Source organism: Mobula hypostoma, chromosome 2 (genome assembly GCF_963921235.1).
Source record: "Mobula hypostoma chromosome 2, sMobHyp1.1, whole genome shotgun sequence".
Taxonomy (NCBI): Eukaryota; Metazoa; Chordata; class Chondrichthyes; order Myliobatiformes; family Myliobatidae; genus Mobula; species Mobula hypostoma.
In genome coordinates, this window is record NC_086098.1 from 240,313,702 (window position 1) to 240,332,450 (window position 18,749).

At 45.5% G+C, this 18,749-nt stretch overlaps 1 protein-coding gene across 8 annotated transcripts in view; it reads left to right on the forward strand.

Annotated features, from left to right (window-relative positions):
* Positions 1 to 18,749, forward strand: part of LOC134342982 (tropomyosin alpha-3 chain) — a 78,094-nt gene that overhangs the window by 16,935 nt on the left and 42,410 nt on the right. For 2 of the 8 annotated variants that reach the window (XM_063041750.1, XM_063041751.1), the window contains exon 1: positions 4,565 to 4,721. The exons of 4 other annotated variants lie outside the window; for them this stretch is intronic. In XM_063041750.1, coding sequence (XP_062897820.1) covers positions 4,590 to 4,721 — 132 coding nt within the window. In that variant the 5' untranslated portion in view covers positions 4,565 to 4,589. Of the gene's footprint in view, positions 1 to 4,562; positions 4,722 to 18,749 lie in introns of those variants that run through there. 2 more of the 8 variants (XM_063041752.1, XM_063041749.1) reach the window with 2 other exon arrangements.

Consider the following 18,749-nt stretch of genomic DNA (forward strand, 5'->3'; position numbering starts at 1 on the left):
GGAATTAAAATGTGTGGCCACTGGGAGATCCTGCTTTCTCTGGAGGACAGAGCGTAGGTGTTCAGCAAAGCGGTCTCCCAGTCTGCGTCAGGTCTCGCCAATATGTAGAAGACCACATCGGGAGCACCGGACGCAGTATATCACCCCAATATACCCGATGCAGACTGGGAGACTGCTTTGCTGAACACCTACGCTCTGTCCACCAGAGAAAGCAGGATCTCCCAGTGGCCACACATTTTAATTCCACATCTCATTCCCATTCTAACATGTCTATCCACGGCCTCCTCTGCTGTAAAGATGAAGCCACACTCAGGTTGGAGGAACAACACCTTATATTCCGTCTGGATAGCCTCCAACCTGATGGCATGAACATTGACTTCTCTAACTTCTGCTAATGCCCCACCTCCCCCTTGTACCCTATCCATTATTTATTTATATACACACATTCTTTCTCTCTCTCTCCTTTTTCTCCCTCTGTTCCTCTGACTATATCCCTTGCCCATCCTCTGGGTTCCCCCCCCCCTTGTCTTTCTCCCCGGACCTCCTGTCCCATGATCCTCTCGTATCCCTTTTGCCTATCACCTGTCCAGCTCTTGGCTCCATCCCTCCCCCTCCTGTCTTCTCCTATCATTTCGGATCTCCCCCTCCCCCTCCCACTTTCAAATCTCTTACTCGCTCTTCCTTCAGTTAGTCCTGACGAAGGGTCTCGGCCTGAAACGTCGACTGCACCTCTTCCTAGAGATGCTGCCTGGCCTGCTGTGTTCACCATCAATTTTTATGGTGTTGTTCGAATTCCCAGCATCTGCAGATTTCCTCGTGTTTGCGACTGAATATATCTACCTATATTTGGCTAATGAAAGCCAGTAACTCTAGAATTTCAATGTTCACTCCCTGGGGATCATCCCCTGTGGACCGGGTGACTTACCTACTTTAAGAGTAGCAAGACAGTTCATATTTTTTGATTGTTTTACTCCAGTATTTTAACTACATCTTCCTTTGCTGAGACTTCAGTAGCATATACCTGCCAGAAGATATTTCGTAACTCAGCAGCACTAACCTGATATTTGATTATTCCAGTACCCTGCCCACACTTCAGCCCTGCAATATTCTCTTAACCAATACCGAAATTTTGCCTCAAGTACCACAAAATCCTCTTTCTCCCCTATCTTTTCTGTACACTGCAGGAATAATTTTTTTTCCTGCCCACTTGCATCTTTTAAAAATATTAGTAAATAATCTCTCTTTGTTAATGGTTTATCAGATTTCAAACTATTGAGAATTTTAAAGACACTGGTTAGTAGGTTAATTGGTTACTGTAAGTTGTCAAGTGATTGGTAGTGGCTGCCTGTCGTGTCTGACAATGAGAGAAGACTTGTGTGGGAGAGTTTTTAAAATGGAAAAGCCATTGTTCCACTCTCTAGAATTCGGAAGTGGTACGAGTAGTCATAACTGGGGTCTTCCTTGGTTGCAGTGGATGACCATGAGTTCTTCTCTGCCTTGTCATGCCCATTGCTCTCCACGGAATTGCCTTCCTGACTATTGGATCATACTGTAGGTCTCATCTGCCCAGTCTGCTGGAGCTGAATTCACACATTAGGACAGACACATCCCTATCTCATTGGGATATGAGGCTTACCGGCTACACTCACCTGGTTGAGCCTGCCTGTTGAGGTGGTGTACCGGGTTGTGACTGCTGTCACATGCAAACAGCTACTTGGAGCCACAGGTGAGAGTTTAATGTTCAGCGGGGACCAAAGATGAGAGAGCTGCCCCAGAATGGACAAGTCAAGCCCTTTCACCACAGAGGCTACCCTTCCCTGAATACCCCATAAATCCCTTGTCCTGAGGCATGGTTGGGGTCAACCACGGAAGTTGTGTCCTAGCTGTCTATGTGATACACAAGCCTGGGCAGTCCGATATGGAAAGCAACCTATTGCCCTTTCCACGGAGCTGATGAATGCAAAGGAACTGCAGTAACCAACACAGTTTGTCACCAGCAACGTCACAGAAGTTGTCAGTCAGCATTGAACTGAACATAGGATTGACTGCCTTAGGGATTCCGGCTCTAGATTTTTCCTCGGGGTTTTCAGAGCCAGCAGCGGGACTTGGACCAGCTGAAAAAATGGGCTGAAAAATGGCAGATGGAGTTTAATACTGACAAGTGTGAGGTATTGCACGTTGGAAGGACAAACCAAGGTAGAACATACAGGGTTAATGGTAAGGCACTGAGGAGTGCAGTGGAACAGAGGGATCTGGGAATACAGATACAAAATTCCCTGAAAGTGTCGTCACAGGTAGATAGGGTCGTAAAGAGAGCTTTTGGTACATTGGCCTTTATTAATCAAAGTATTGAGTATAAGAGCTGGAATGTCATGATGAGGTTGTATAAGGCATTGGTGAGGCCGAATCTGGAGTATTGTGTTCAGTTTTGGTCACCAAATTACAGGAAGGATATAAATAAGGTTGAAAGAGTGCAGAGAAGGTTTACAAGGATGTTGCCGGGACTTGAGAAACTCAGTTACAGAGAAAGGTTGAATAGGTTAGGACTTTATTCCCTGGAGCGTAGAAGAATGAGGGAAGATTTGATAGAGGTATATAAAATTATGATGGGTGTAGATAGAGTGAATGCAAGCAGGCTTTTTCCACTGAGGCAAGGGGAGAAAAAAACCAGAGGACATGGGTTAAGGGTGAGGGGGAAAAGTTTAAAGGGAACATTAGGGGGGGCTTCTTCACACAGAGAGTGGTGGGAGTATGGAATGAGCTGCCAGACGAGGTGGTAAATGCGAGTTCTTTTTTAACATTTAAGAATAAATTGGACAGATACATGGATGGGAGGTGTATGGAGGGATATGGTCCGTGTGCAGGTCAGTGGGACTAGGCAGAAAATGGTTCGACACAGCCAAGAAGGGCCAAAGGGCCTGTTTCTGTGCTGTAGTTTCTATGGTTTACTCCCGAAGCCTTCCCCATGAGTGGGTACAGCCGCAAGGCAGCGGAGGTTTGTGACCGGAGTTTTCCTTCTCCTGGATGAGCTGCCAACCGCAGCTGATGAGCTCCACCTGTCCGGTGTGACCGGTTTTAGGCTGCCAGTAGCCTGCTTTTGCCCCTTCTCCTGTCAGTAGAAATGATTACATTGGGCTTAGTATCTAAGCCACAGGTGAAGGCCAGGAGTTGAACTTGGCTGCCAGAGGCTACTTGAGACATATGCCATTGGGAGCATTTAATAGGTAGTGGGAGCTTATCGCCACTATCCCTCTCCCACAGGTATTACAACCTTAAGGAACCAGTCCTGTTCTAGTACTAACTAAATTGGATTTCATGAATGCTAGTGCAGGAAATGGAGATAGCTAGCTCAGAATGGACCAGATGGGCCAAAGGGCCTGATTCTGTGCTCTGTCAGAATCAGGTTTAATATCAACGACATATGTCGTGAAATTTGCAGTTTTGCAACAGCGCAGGGCAATACGTAATATTTAAAAATATAAATTAAAATAATGTACAATATAAATTACTATATGCAGGATATATACCATAGCAACTCCAAAGCAGGTGTATTCAACCATATTTTCTATCTCTCATTACTACAGTCGAAAGTTCCCACCTTCTTCAGAAGTCCCTAAGAGCGGGGTGAGCTGCCTTAACTATCGTTCAGTAGCAGTCACATCTACGGTGATGAAGTGCTTTGAGAGGTTGGTTATGGCTAGAGTTAACTCCTGTCTCAGTAGGGGCCTGGACCCATTGCAATTTCCCTAGCGCCACAATAGGTTTACAGCGGACGTGATCTCATTGGCTTTCCGTTCACCTGGATAATACTAATACTTATGTCAGGATGTTGTTTATTAAACACAGCTCAGCATTTGACACAATCATTCCTATAGATCTGATCGAAAAGCTCCGAAATCTAGACCTCTGACCTTTGCAAATGGATCCTTGACTTCCTTACGAAAGACCAGTCTGCTTTTATTATGTATTACAATATACTACTGCCGCATAACTACAGATTTTATTTCATGACATATGCCGATTATATTAAACCTGATTCTGATTTAAGGCGACTTCTCACATATTATCAAAGCCGAGATTTCACACAGATCCTCCAAAAGTTTGAGATCTCCCACCAAACCCCAATGAGTTCCCATTGATCCTCCAAGAATTCAGATGATTCCAAAAGATTTCCCTTAAGTTTTCCCACAGAGCCTCAAAGAATTGTTTTCCATTGATCCTCCAGGAATTGGGTTTTTCCCATAGGAATTCCCTTAAGTTTTCCCACAGAGCCTCAAAAGATCGTGTTTTCCGTTGATCCTCCAGAAGTTGGGATTTTCCTTTAAGTTTTCCCACAGAATCTCAAAGAGCTAAGAAGATTTGCCTCCCATTTCCCAGTAGTTAAGGGAGTGACCCCCACATTTAATTTTCCGCTAGCTGAGGGGAGGGCACCCTCCGGCACGGCCACAGCCCCTCTCCCGCCATTTTTCCCGGCGCGCGCCCGCCGCTTCACGTCACTTCCTGGAGACGCCCGGGCGGTGAACAGCGGCAGGAAGTGAGGCGGACTCTCCCCGCCTTCCCCTCACTTCCTCTCCGTTAGCGCATCCCCGATGGCCGCCGCTACCTCCCTCGAAGCGGTGAAGCGCAAGATCAAGGTGCTGCAGCAGCAGGCGGACGACGCCGAGGAGCGGGCGGAGCAGCTGCAGAAGGATGTGGTGGCCGAGCGCAAGGCTCGGGAGCAGGTGGGTGAGCGCTGCCCTCCGAAGTGGTGTTGTGGGTGGTGGGGGGGGGGAGAAGTCCTGAGTGACTTGCCCCGTCTTCTGAGTTGGATTCTCCTCCCATCCCCACATGGGTTTCAGTGAGTTGGAGGGATGTTGCACTCATCCTCCAAGCCCTCTTCCTCACCGCCCTCACCCCGCCTTTCTTTCTGCCCTCAACCCCTCCCCTCCTTTCCCTTCTCTCTCCCCCACCCCGCAGATGACTGTGTAATTATGTATGTGTGTTCCTTCTCCCAAAAATAACCATTCGCACGCTCCCTCAGGTGCTTGTCTTTGAGTTGAAGTTCGCTGAACACCTCCCACCTACCCACTCTCAAAAAAAGTGTCCGTGTGCTTCTCCATAGAGGTGTCTGATTGCAACGTCCCCCAACCACCCTCCCCTTTTCCGCCTCGCCCTGCGTGCCTGTGGTTCCGCTGGTTTCTGCGGTCTTTAATTTTGTCGTCCTGTTTCTTTCTGGGGGAAGTTGATGCCTGTCGATTTGGAGCTATAGGGTTCCCTTGGTCATTCATAACCAGGGTGAAATTAATTCACTCCTTGAGGGCAGAATTGAGCTTGGTTTTCTCTTCTGCTGTGAAGTACTGCATCAAGTTTAAGAGTTCAAAGTAAATTTATTATCGAAGTACATATCTGTCACCACGTAAGGTATAGGAGTAGAATTAGGCCATTTGGCCCATCAAGTCTGCTCTGCCGTCATGGCAGGTCCGTTTCTCAGGCCCAATCTCCTGCCTTCTCCCAGTATCCTTTCATGCCCTGACCAATCAAGAATCGGTCAACCTCTGCCTTAAATGTATCCAATGACTTGGCCTCCACAGCTGTCTGTGGCCACAAATTCCACAGATTCACCACCCTCTGGCTAAAGAAATTCCTCATCTCCGCTCTAAATGGACATCCCACTATTCTGAGTCTGTTCTCTGGTCCTCGGCTCTCCCGCTATAGGAAACATCCTCTCTACATCAACTGTGTTGAGCCCTTTCAACATTCAATGAGATCCCCACTCATTCTTTTGAATTCCAGTGAATGCAGGCCCAGAGCATCAAGCTCTCCTCACAACCCTTTTATTCCTGGAAGGATTTTCATGAACCTTCTCCAAAGGCAGCACATCCTTCCTTGGACAAGGGGCCCAAAACTGCTGACAATACAAGTGAGGCTTCACCAGTGCCTCAACATTACATCCTTGCTTTATATTCTAGTCCTGTCAAGATGAATGCTAACCTACAACACCAACTAACCTACAAATTAACCTTTAGGGAGTTCTGCACAAGGACTCCCAGATACTTTGTGCCTCAGGTTTTTGAATTTTCTGCTCACTTAGAGAATAGTCTACAATTTTATTCTTTCTACCAACTTGTGCATGACCATACACTTCCTGACGCTGTATTCCATCTGCCATTTCTTTGCCCTTATACAACCCTGAGATTCATTTTCTTGTGGGTATGCACGCTGTGCAAAGAAAAACAATAGAATCAATGAAAAAACAGAAAAGAGAAACAACCAGTGTGCAAAAGACAGACTGCAAAAACAAAAAGGAAAAAAAGGCAAAATAATGATATAATAAGCAATAGATATCGAGAACACAAGATGGAGTCCTTGAAAGTGAGTCTGCAGGTAGTGGGAACAGTTCAGTGTTGGGGTGACATGGGTTTTGATCGAGGTGCTGTAGACCTTTTAGATTTTCACTGTACGAAGTCAGTCTTTTGGATGAGAAGTGTGGAAGAAAAGTTTGGATGTGCCTTGTTATACAACTTTTACAAACTCTTGTCATTTTCCAGTATTCTTAATTGGTCTTGACCAGGTGAGACATGAGCTATAAGACCATAAGATATAGGAGAGAAGTAGGCCATTTGGCCCATCAAGTCTGCTCCGCCATGCAATCATGGGCTAATCCAATTCTTCCTGTCATCACCACTGCCCTGCTTTCACTCCATACCCTTTTGATGCCATGGCTAATCAAGAACCTTTCTATCTTTGCCTTAAATACACCCAATGACTTGGCCTCCACAGCCGCTCGTGGCAACAAATTCCACAGATTGTTCTTGATGTGAAGTTACTCTCATGCCACCATTGTGCTGAGAACAACTTGCTTTCAAGCCAGTGACTATCTTGTATAAATTTGGTGTAGACTTGATGGGGAATCAGCAGGTAGTGGTGCTGAGGCAATTATCCCCTCTCCACCCCAACCGCCACCACCCCCATGGTAAATTTCGTAGGTTTAGACCATAAGACATAGGATCAGAGTTAGACCATATAGCTGATTGAGTCAATCAGAGGACACAACCTTGGAATAGAAGGACATCCTTTTAGAACAGAAGTGAGGAGGAATTTCTTTAGCCAGAAGGTGGTGAATCAGGAGGACAAGCCATTGGTTAGATTTAAAACAGGCAGGTCAAAGGTTACAGGGAGAAGGCAGGGGAATGGGGTTGAGAGGGATAATCTGCCATGATCGAATGGTAGAGAATACTCAATGGGCTGAATGGCCTAATTCTTCTCCTGTGTCTTATGGTCTTCTGATATGACATTTGGATAGAAGTTCATTGGTGAAGAAGATGTTTAGAACATAGGTCGTGTTGTTCTGGGTTTTGGATGATTAACCTTTCAAGGCCAGATCTATTTACCCCGTGTGGATTTTTTTTTGTCACCAGCCATTGGAGTATTTTTCCCTTGTTATCTGTGATCTTCACTTTTGCCAGGGCTTTTGATGCAATGCTTGATTAGGTGATGCCTTGATATCAAGGATAATAATTCTTGCCTGTTCACAAGAATTCACCTGTTTTGACTAAGGCTGCAAAAAGATCTGAATAGCACTGTTATCCACACTCTGATTGAAAGTACATTTACCCTTTTCTTGTGAAAAGTCATATTTGGGCAGTCTTCCATGAAGTTGGATAGATAGACAGATGCTAGCATTGTAACTGTCCATGGATAGCTTGGCCACAGGTCTACTGCAGATGGATTATTATCTGTTCCTGTAGCATTTGCCCTTTTCCCTACCTGTCTTGTAAATAGAATTTGAAGGTGAGGGTCTTGAGGAAAAGTGGGGATAGATCTTTGGCTTGAGACATTTCTCACTGTTTCAACTGTCTTTACCAATCACCTGGTGGCCCTTGCCATCATGGGCTCTTCTCCCTTCAACACCACTCGTGACTGACCTGTAGAGCTTTAGTTTATTTGCTTGCGTGTGCTTCTATGTTGCAGCATCTGATGTTTATAAGCTCCCAGCATGACCTTCTGAATTAGGGTACATCCCGTGGCTTGCTAGCAATAGTAGAGTGAATTAGGGTACATCCCGTGGCTTGCTAGCAATAGTAGAGTGAATTAGGGTACATCCCGTGGCTTGCTAGCAATAGAGTGAGGGATGTGCTGTGCCACGGGTTATGGGTTGTGTTAGGATGCATTACTGCTGCCGGTAATGTTGGACCTTAGTGCCTCATGTGTTCCCAGTTTTGAACTTGTCCCGTTCTACACAGTGTAGCACCACGCAACAAGATGAAGATTGTCCTCTCTAAAGTTCAAAGTAAATTTATTACCAAAGAATGTGTACATCACCATATACAATCCTCAGATTCATTTTCTTGCAGGCATTTGCGGTAAATAAGAAACACAATAGAATCAATGGAAAAACTACACACAAAGATGGACCAGCAACCAATGTGCAAAAAAAAACCCCCCCGCAAATACAAATAAATAATATTGAGAACATGAGTTGTAAAGTTCTTGAAAGTGAGTCCAATAGGTTGTAGAATCAGTTCATTGGGGTGAGTGAAGCTCAATGCTGGTTTAGGAGGCTGATGGTTGAAGGGTAATAACTGTTTTGAACCTGGCGGTGTGGGACCTAAGGCTCTTGTACTTCCTGCCCGATGGCAGCAACAAGAAGAGAGCATGGCCTGGATGGTGGGGGTCTTTGATGGATGCTGCTTTCTTTTGGCAAACGGTCCTTGTAGATGTGCTCATTGGTGGTTGAGAAGGCAGAACTTTGCAGTGCATATTGACTGTGGAGTGGTCACAATAGATGCCTCTTCCACGGGTAGATTGAGAACAAAACCAATTGAGTTGGTTCACTTGCTACTTGCTGGAGATCCAATCTAGCAGGAGTGTTCTTCAGGAATTGGCCAGCTCAGTCAGTGATGCTTACAAGCCACTCTAGGTGAAAGATACTGAGGTTTTCTCCTTACAGAGTTCATTGTTTCCTTCAAGTGCTGTTGAAGGAGTACTGATTCTTCAGTTGGGGGAAGATGACATTTGGCAGGCAGGAGTATAAGATGGGTAATTTTGAAAGGAAGAATGATAAAGCATTGTTTAAAAAGAGAATTGCTATAGATAACTCGCATTGGTGCCACAGATAAAAGAAAAAAAGATTGACTTTATTTGTCACATCAAAACATCAAAGCTTTAAGTGAAATGTGTCATTTGCTTCAAATCAAATCAGAGGATTGTGCTGGGCAGCTCATGTGTGTTGTCACACACTGTGGTGCCAAGGTAGCATGCCCACACCTTACCAGCCCTCGTCTGTACACCTTTGCATTGTGGGAGGTCACAGTGAGAATGTACAAACTCGTTAAGAAAGCAGCAGAAACTAAACCCCAACTGGTGATCGCTGGTGCTGTAATAGTGTTACGCTAACCACCATGTTACCGTGCTGTCCCCTCTGGTAGGCTAAGGGACCACATCCTTGGGTTTGTTGGTTGTTAACGCAAACCACTGATGTCACTATGTTCAATGTACGTTTGATACGTAAACGATCCTGAATCTGAAAGGGGATGTGGGACTTTGCACTATTTTTAACAGCATTGTGACAACCTGTAGTAAGAGGTATAGGGGTTTGGCTGACCAGTCAGATGGCAAACTCTTCACTGCACCGGGACTGTTGTCCCAGATTCTGTGCGCAGGTCCCTTGCATGAGGATTGAATGCACAACCCAAGGATCCTTAAATTAATCATGTGCAACTAATGGAGCCACTAGTTGGGTAAAAGTTCCCCATACATCAACATGAAGCGGACATGTTGAATGGTTAACACCTTCAGTGGAGAGCAATTGTATTCTGCACTCAGTCTACAGCTAACAGTTACTGATAATTCTTAGCCATTCAATTAGTTCTCAGTTTTACTGTTAAAGTAAAAGAAAAGGAATTTATTTTATGTGAAAGGATGTTATTGTAATTGGATGGTGACTTTAATTGATTTTGGTGAAAACTGAATGAAGTAATTGAAAGAAAACTCATCAGCTGATTGCGTGGCATTGCAAAGCAAATTTGACATCTTTCCACACACGCGCGCACCCACACACACACACACACACACACACACACACACACACACACACACCCACCCACCCCTCCATATTCAGCTGACAGCTTCTTGCACTGTTGCTAGGAGGAGGTAACATCCTGCTTAGTGCTGATAAAATCGCTCATGGTTCTACTTGCCTTTCCTTCCCATATATAGACATTTAAAAAAACACTTGCACACGGTCTCTGACATTGCTTTGTAGAGTAAATGTGGACTTTAATGTTCCTCAAGTGTCCAATTCAGCAGGAATATATTCTCCTTGTACACCCTGTGAAACCCTTGAACACTTGATTGGGTCACCCCACAATCTTCAGTTTCCTAGTAAAGAGCTCTGGCCCACTCAGTCTTGCTCAGTATGTCCTCTTAATTATGATGCCATTCTTGTGCTTTATTTGCAGGATTTTGTTTGTCTAAGTGTTTGCAGGTCAGAATACTGATGATATGTGCAGCATGTCTGTTTCCTGTGGGAGTCCCCTTTCTGTGCAATTTAGCTGCTACTCTGAACAAAGGCTTTGAAGAATCTTTTGTGGTATTTTTGAAGTACTGTTGTTTAACTGCTGGTCTTTCTCCCCATTGTGGTCTAATATGTTGGCTGATTCCAATGTCAGACAATCATTGGTAACAGCAATTGCCACATTATTTGACATGGGATTGTGAGGAAGTGTGGAAATGGCCCTTGGTTGGACTCTGTTTAGTGTGAAGCACTTAAAGAAGGAATCACAGCAGTCTCGTCCTGAGACATTGACTATTTATTCCCCCTCATGGAGGCTACCCGACCTGCCAAGTTCCTCCAAGTTGCTCTGGATTTTCAGCATCTGTAGAAACTCTTTTACTTTGTTTCTACTCTGCATGTGTGTGTGAAAGAGGGAGGGAGGGAGAGATGGAAGTGTTGGTGCTGATATTTTAAGACTGGAAAGAGGTCCACTTATGGGGAGAGATCCCAGCAAGAGCTTGGAGCTGGGTGGGGAGAGGAAGAAGAGGGAAATTTACTCTTGTTTCATGTGCTAAATGTGCAATGTGGGCACTGCAAACTCCTGAAATTTCACTGACATCAAAAAAAAAATCAAATTCCAGAGATGATCTTCATCACATCGTGCATTTGGCACATGGAACAGAGTGTAAATTGCTTCCTAAGCTTGCCTGCATGAGGTTGAAATATGCTGGAGATAGTTTCCTACTATAGAGAGCCTTGCTTTGGGGTTGGGTATACCCTGAAGGAAGTTGATCCACTGTCAGTTTGATCAGCTGAATTCAGAAAGCCATTAGCTGCTATTTTCTGGAAAAAGTGCTCTCATTGAAACCTCCTGAATATTGAAAGGCCTTGATAGAGTGGATGTGGAGGGGATGTTCCCTTTAGTGGGGGGAGTCTAGACTAGGACCAGAGGGCCCAGCCTCAGAATACAGTATGTCTCTTTAGAACTGAGAAGAGGAGGAATTTCATTAGCTAGAGGGTAGGGGAATCTGGCAACAAATGACTGGGGAGGTAAAGTCATTTAAAGTGGTCAATAGGTTCTTGATTAGTAAGGGTGTCAAAGGTTACAGGGAGAAGACAGAAGAATGGAGTTGAGCAGGCTCAGTGGGCCAAATGGCCTAATTCTGTTCCTATGTCTTACGGTCTCAGTTGATGTTGTAGTGTAGTGGTTTAGTCTCAGTTGTTCTTTGGTGCATTGGGAATTTCACATTTCAATGAGTGGTAAAGTATTTCTCCAGGGTCGGGGGGGGGGGTGGGGTGGTCCCTGCACTGGTGGTCCCAGTGCTGAATTCCTTCTGACAATGGTCGATGCCATAACAGGTGCTTGTTATGGTTTTAGTGATGTCTGTGTTGTGGGAGCATCCATGGCTAGGTCTAATAAAAACAATCTGGTCACTGCGAAACTCCAGAAAGAATTCAGGGGAAACATCGTAGCTCAGTTGCAAGGATATAGGGTTTGCAAGCGTGTGGTTGAGTGAGCAGCAATGGTGTGAAGCTGCATAAACACTGAGGTAGAAAGGTCGTGTCGACAGAGGGAGAAGGAGGAGGATAAGACAAGAGTGGCCGGATCATTAATAATGGTAATGACCTGTCAGGCCAAATTCTCTACATCTTCAGTAACACCTGAGATGGTAAACAGAAATTGCTGGAATTAGACAGCATCTGAGAGGGTGAATTAGCTGATTTTTTTTTTGGTTCACGGTTTCTGAGGTATTTCTGCACCTGATGGAATTGCTTCCATGTTTCAGTATCTTTGAGATGTGTACTGATTTGGCTTTGTGCCAAGTGATCTGCAATGCTGAAAGTGGTATGAATTCAGAAAGGAGAATACAGGAGGAGAACCTTGGCCCTTCAAACATGATGGAAACAGAACAGATGTCTTGAAAGCTTTGTGAGGAGCAAAAGTTAGAAATACAGGAGAAAACCAGTCTGGTTGAAGTGTGTCGACCTAAAACGTCAACTGTCCATTTCCCTCCATTGATGCTTCCTGACCTGCTGAGCTCCTCCAGCACCTTGTGTGTTGTAGGAGAAAATCTTGTTGCGTTTGATGGTGTCCCACTGACATTTTGTGTGAGGGTGTGTGCAAACCACTAATTCTGCTCCTATGTCTTACGGTCTTAAATGACACAAAGGTACTTGGCATATTTTCAAGGAAAAGTTAGCTTTATTTGTCACATGTATATTGGAACATACGGTGAAATGCGTTGTTTGCATCAACAACAAACAGTCTGAGGGTTGTGCTGGGGGCAGCCTGCAAGTGTCACCACAGATTGTGGCTCCAAAGTAAAAATGTCCACAACTCACAGACCCTAACCTGTCTGTCTTTGTAATGTGGGAGATACGGAGGACCCGGAGGAAACCCACATGGTCACAGTGAGAACGTACAGACTCCACAGGAATTGAACCGGGGTGGCTGGCACTGTAAAGCGTTACCCTAACTGCAAAGCTACCATGCCAACCATTGACTACCTTGATATATGGAGTGATGTGTCTGGGGGGCAAACAAGAGCTTTTCACTGTACCTCAGTAGGTGCGACAATCATAAACAAAATGAATTTGAGTGCAGACACTGCACTGAGGCCTGTCCGAGTATGGTGACCTACTGCTGCTGGTGGCCTTGGAGAAATGGCCCACCTGGTCACAAGTTAAGGGTGGGACATAAGTGCACACAACTACAGGAAAGGGCCTCCAGTCCTTTAGTGTCATACAGGCCCTTCTGCCCAAATGGCCCATACTGACTAAGATTCCCATTCGAACTAGCCCCTTAAAATCTTTCCGAGCTATGTACCTGTCCAAGTGGCTTTTAAAATTAATTATGTGGCAGCTCGTTCCACACTCACAACTACATGATGCTCACCAAATCCCTATTTATTTTTTATTAAATTAAGAATTACAGCAGTTACAGGCCTGTACAGCCCATGTGACCTATTAACTTCCTAGCCCCTTTGGGGTCACGGGGAAAATGTGCAAACTCCTTATAGATAGCAGTGGTAGAGGAACCCCGACTGGTGCTGTAAAGTGTTTGTGCTAACCACTACACTGCCATGCCATCCTCCTCGTTGATTACTGCGTACGTGAGCAATTGTTGAGAGTAGTTGGAGCTCACATAAATGATATAAATTTTGGCCAGCCTTAATTTGCTTTAGATAGAAGCATTTGCCACGGTAGCGTAGAGGTTAGTGTGACTATTATAGCATCAGAGTTCAATCCTGGCGTCCTCTGTAAGCAGTCCCTGTGTCCCCCTCCATGGAATGCGTGTTTTTTCCGGGTGCTCCGGTTTCCTTCCGCAGTCCAATAAAGTACCGGTTAGTAGGTTACTTGTTCATTGTAAATTGTCCCGTGATTAGATTAAGGTTAAATTCGGGGCTGCTGGGCAGTGCAGCTCCAAGGGCCAGATCCGCCTATTCCAGGCCGTATCGCTAATAAATAAATAAATTCTTCCATCAGAGTGTTTCCTGGCGGGTTGTGAAAATAAGTATTTCTTTTGTGGTGTTTAAGATGATAAGAGGCATGGGTAAAGTGGACAGCCAGGTCAGAAGTGTCTAGTACAAGGGGGCATTATTTTAAGGGAATTGGAGATGACAAGTAGGTTTTAGTGAGTGCATGAAATGCTGCCAGGGGTGGTGGTAGAGGCAGATACATTAGCAACATTTAACAAACTCTTAGATGAGCCCATGGATGATAGAAAACTGTTAAAGAAAAGTTCTGTGTTGGAGGGCAGGGTTCGATAGATCAGCACAACATCATGGGCTGAATGTACTGTACTGCAGTGTTCTGTGAAAATCAAGCTGTGTAGCCAAGGAGGCTCGGTTAGGCACGTGAAGGAGCCATTTTGTCTGCAAGTAACAGCGTATGGATGTGTGCAAAGTCCTGTGACTGCAGTTTGTGGTTCCTCAAGCTGAGCGGCAGCAGTTGGATTTTGTGTGAAGAGGAAGTGGTGATGGTGGCAGGACTGTGACTGGCTCTGATAGTGAAGGAGCATCAGTCGTTACCAGTTGAATTGTGTGCATCCTACGGCTGCAGGATGTTCTGAAGCCCTCTGCAGCTCCTTGTAAAATAAGGAAGTTTAGCAGCCAGTTCATACACATAAGGTCCCTCCAGGAAACAGAGAAACACTGTGGTGCTCGTAGTTGAAGTGTTTGTCTGGTCACCGGGTACAACCTTCAGTGTGGTGTGATCACTCCAACTAATCAGGGAGTGGACTTTAAACCCCAGCCCTTCTCTCCACTTGCAAAAGAAAATCCTTCAGCAATGAAGCATTTCCTCAGTGCAAGACTGGACGAGCAGACCTAAATTAGATGCTCAGGTGGGATTTAATCTCCCAAGCACTAACTTCTAAGGGAAGGTTGCTGCCACTGGACTCACATTGGAGAGGGGGGAAGGGACAGAAAGGGCTGAGGAGGGAAAATTGTCTCTGTCCCTGTCCTCTGCTAAAACTGAATTGTAAAAGCCTCCAAAATGTAGTGAACTGTTTGTGAAAGTGATGGGGAAGGAAAGAATGGGAGTAATGTATAAATTGTTTGGTGGGGGGAATAGAGTTCAAGAGCAGCTATACAAAACTCTTGTTTGACCACACTTGAAATATTGTGTTCAGTTCTGGTCGTCTCACCGTAGGAAGGATGTGGAAGCTTTAAAGAGGGTGCACAGAAAGTTTGCCAGGATGCTACCTGGATTGGAGAGCATGTCCTATGGGGATAGGTTGAGTGAGATAGTGCTATTCTCTTTGGAGAGGAGGATGAGAGGAGACATGATAAAGGTATACAAGAGATAAGAGGCATGGATAGAGTGGACAGCTGGAGACTTTTTCCCAGGCTGGAAATGACTGATTAATGTAATTGGAGGAAGATATGGGGAGTGGGGTGTCAGAGGTAAGTTTTTTTTTAAACACAGTGTAATGTGCTGTTAGGGGTGATGGTAGAAACAGACACATTAGAGACATATAAGCACATGGATAAAAGAAAAATGCAGGGCTATGCGGGAGGGAAGGGTTAGAGTAATCCAGGCAGCACAATCCTCACTGATTTGATGCAACGATGCATTTCACTGTTTGGATGCACCTGTGACAAATAAAATAATCTTAAAAACACCTTTAAACAAGGCAGTGGTACGTAATAAAGAGCAGTGATCGCTCTTCAAGAGGGGAAGGTACAGGGAGGAAGTGTGACTGGAACTGGTGTGGAGGGAGGAAACAGATGAAGTGAGATAAAGAAGAGATTCTGAAAGAGTCTGAGTTGTCTCCCCCCACTCAGCAGCTGAGTGAAACTTTTGGATGTTAACTTGTTGACTTCACTGGCAGGGTGGGGTCAGTCTGAACCATCTGCACGTTAGATTGTGGTGGAGGAAAAGGAGATGTGAGTTTATAATTTCAAAGCATTCTAACCAAATCTGGGAGCTGCCTAATTCTAACGTTTGTACCACAGATCAATCACATTGCCTGTGCAGTTGCTCATTAGCTGAACGAGCACAAACGAGGTGCAATGCAGTTCTTATGACTGAAATCCCCCAGTATGACTGAGGAACTTGCCGGTAAGGCTCTCGAGTTGCTAGCCCTTTGCGGCCTACTTTCGTCACTTCTCACCGCAGAAGCTGGCAGGGTTGGGCAAGCCCTCTGGGTGTGTCTGCTTCCTGAAAGTGCAGTCACTCATATGGAAAGGTGCCGTGTAAGCATCGGTTAAAAAGCACTGCCGTAACTCCAGTGACCTGAACTCAAAATCCATGTCACAGATGAAATATCAAAAAGATCGATCTGTTCCCTCATAGAACGTTACAGCACAGTACAGGTCATTCAGCCAGTGATGTGTGATGACCCTTTCACCTGCTCTGTAGCCCTACATTTTACTTTCATCCACGTGCCTGTTTAAGGGCCTATTAAATATTCCTAATTTATCTGCTGCTGCCACCACTCCTGGGCGTATGTTCCATGCACTTGCCAATCTCTGTGTTTTTTTTAAAAAAAAACCTGCCTCTGACATCTCCTCTGCACTTTCCTCCCAACACTTTAGTTATACCCCCTTGTATTACCCATTTCGGCCCTAGGAAAAGCATCAGGCTAGCCACTCTATCATCACCAAATACCTGTTACACCACTGGTGTTTAGGGTAGCAATGAAGGTCTTCAGTCTCTATCTGTCCTTGGCCATCTTCTCTATTTTGTCTCAGGTGTGGTTCAGGGTCCTCATTTTTGCCTTAAACTTGGGAATACCATCACACATACATTCTTCATTGCTGTTTCTGTAACACTTTTTTGACCAGTCAGGGTTGTTAGCCTTGAGCTGAACCTCCAAACCTGGAGGACCCAATGGACCACTCTTAGTCTGGCCCCTACTCTTTGACCTGCTTGATATGGGTGACCCTACTAAGAGTCAAAGCATAAAGTCCTGACTCCAGCTAAAGTCGCTCTCCAGGTCATTGAGGCACACAAGCCTCTAAACTCTACGACAAGATTGTGGTCCTCTTGGAGGTATCCACTCTATGCCTCTTATCATATTGTACACCTCTATCTAGGCATGTCTCATCGTCCCCTCCAAAGGGAACAACTCCAGCTCGATTAATCTATCCTTATAAGACAAGTTCCCTAATCCTAGTAAATCTCCTCTGTACCCTTTCTCTAAAGCTTCCATATCCTTCCTGTAATGAGGTGACCAGAACTGAAGACAGTACACCATGTAATGGCAAATGATCCTATTTTGGGGGGAAAGAAAAGGTTTTCTTTCATGGTAGACCCTAAACTAGCTATTGTTAGAAGACTGATTATCTGCTCTGTAGAGTTTGCTGTGTGAGAATGTTGTCACTGCTCTCATGCACATCTGTGCTTTATAATCTCCCAAAATGGTAAAAGTAACATCATCAATGTACCATGGAAAGCATTTTAACTGGCTGCATAATCGTCCGGTATGGGGGAGGGGGGTGGGCGGCTACTGTATAGGATCGAAGTAAGCTGCAGAGAGTTGTAAAATCAGCTCCATCATGGGCACTAACCTTCATAGTATCCACAACATCTTCAAGGAGCAAAGCCTCAAAAAAAGTGGTGTCCATCATTAAGGACCACCCATCACCCAGGATGTGCCCTCTTCTCATTGCTACCATCAAGCGGGAGATGCAGAAGCCTGAAGGCACATAGTGAATGACTCGGGAACAGCTCCTTCCCCTCTGCAGTCAGATTTATGAATGGACATTGAATCCATGAACACTACCTTACTTGCAGTAATTCACAGTATTTTTTCCTCTCTGTTACTATGTGTTGCATTGTACTGCTGTTGCAAAGTTAACAAATTTTACAACATATGCCGGTGATACTAACCCTGATTCTTCTCCATCCTACAATCCAGATGTTCCTCACTCAGTGAATTTTTTTTATATTTCAAAATATACTTTATTCAAAAATAAATATATACAATAAACCATTCAATAACTTCCCATCCTTTACATACGTTTCCATTATAGTCTATGCATATCCATATTTATGGCCACCCGCGTGACACTCCAGTTGTTCACCTTACCACATCATTGTTGAGGGGTATACTCCCCGCCACCCGACCCCTCCCACTCCCGCGGGAGAAGAAACCTATACTGTGGTCCTTCCCCACCGGGCCCTTGCGATGGCTGCACCAGATTTCAGCGCGTCCCTCAGCACGTACTCCTGCAGCCGAGAATGTGCCAGTCGGCAGCATTCTCCCAGAGCCATCTCCATGTGCTGGTAGATCATCAAGTTTCGGGCTGACCAAAGAGCGTCTTTCACCGAGTTGATGATTTGCCAGCAGCACCGGATGTTAGTCTCCGTGTGCGTCCCCGGGAACAGCCCGTAGATCAGAGAGTCCTCTGTTACGCAGCTGCTGGGCAGGAAACGTGACAGTAGCCTGTCCATCCTCCTCCACACCCTCTTTGCGAACTGACAGTGTGCGAAGAGGTGGGTCACAGACTCCTTCTCACTGCAGTCCTCCCATGGGCAGTGGGATGCGGAGACGACATTCCGGGCGTACAGGAGGGCTCTGACTGGGAGGGCCCCTCTCACCGCCAGCCAGGCGAGGTCTTGGTGCCTGTTGGTGAGATCTGGCGATGAGGCATTTTGCCAGATGAACTGGACGGTCTGCTCAGGGAACCACCCACTGTGTCCACCACGTTCTTCTCCTGCAGTGCCTGCAGGACATTACGTGCCGACCACTGCCTGATGGCCCTGTGGTCAAAGGCGTTCTCCTGGAAGAACTTTACTTCTCAAAGTGTAGCCTCTGTTGCATGCA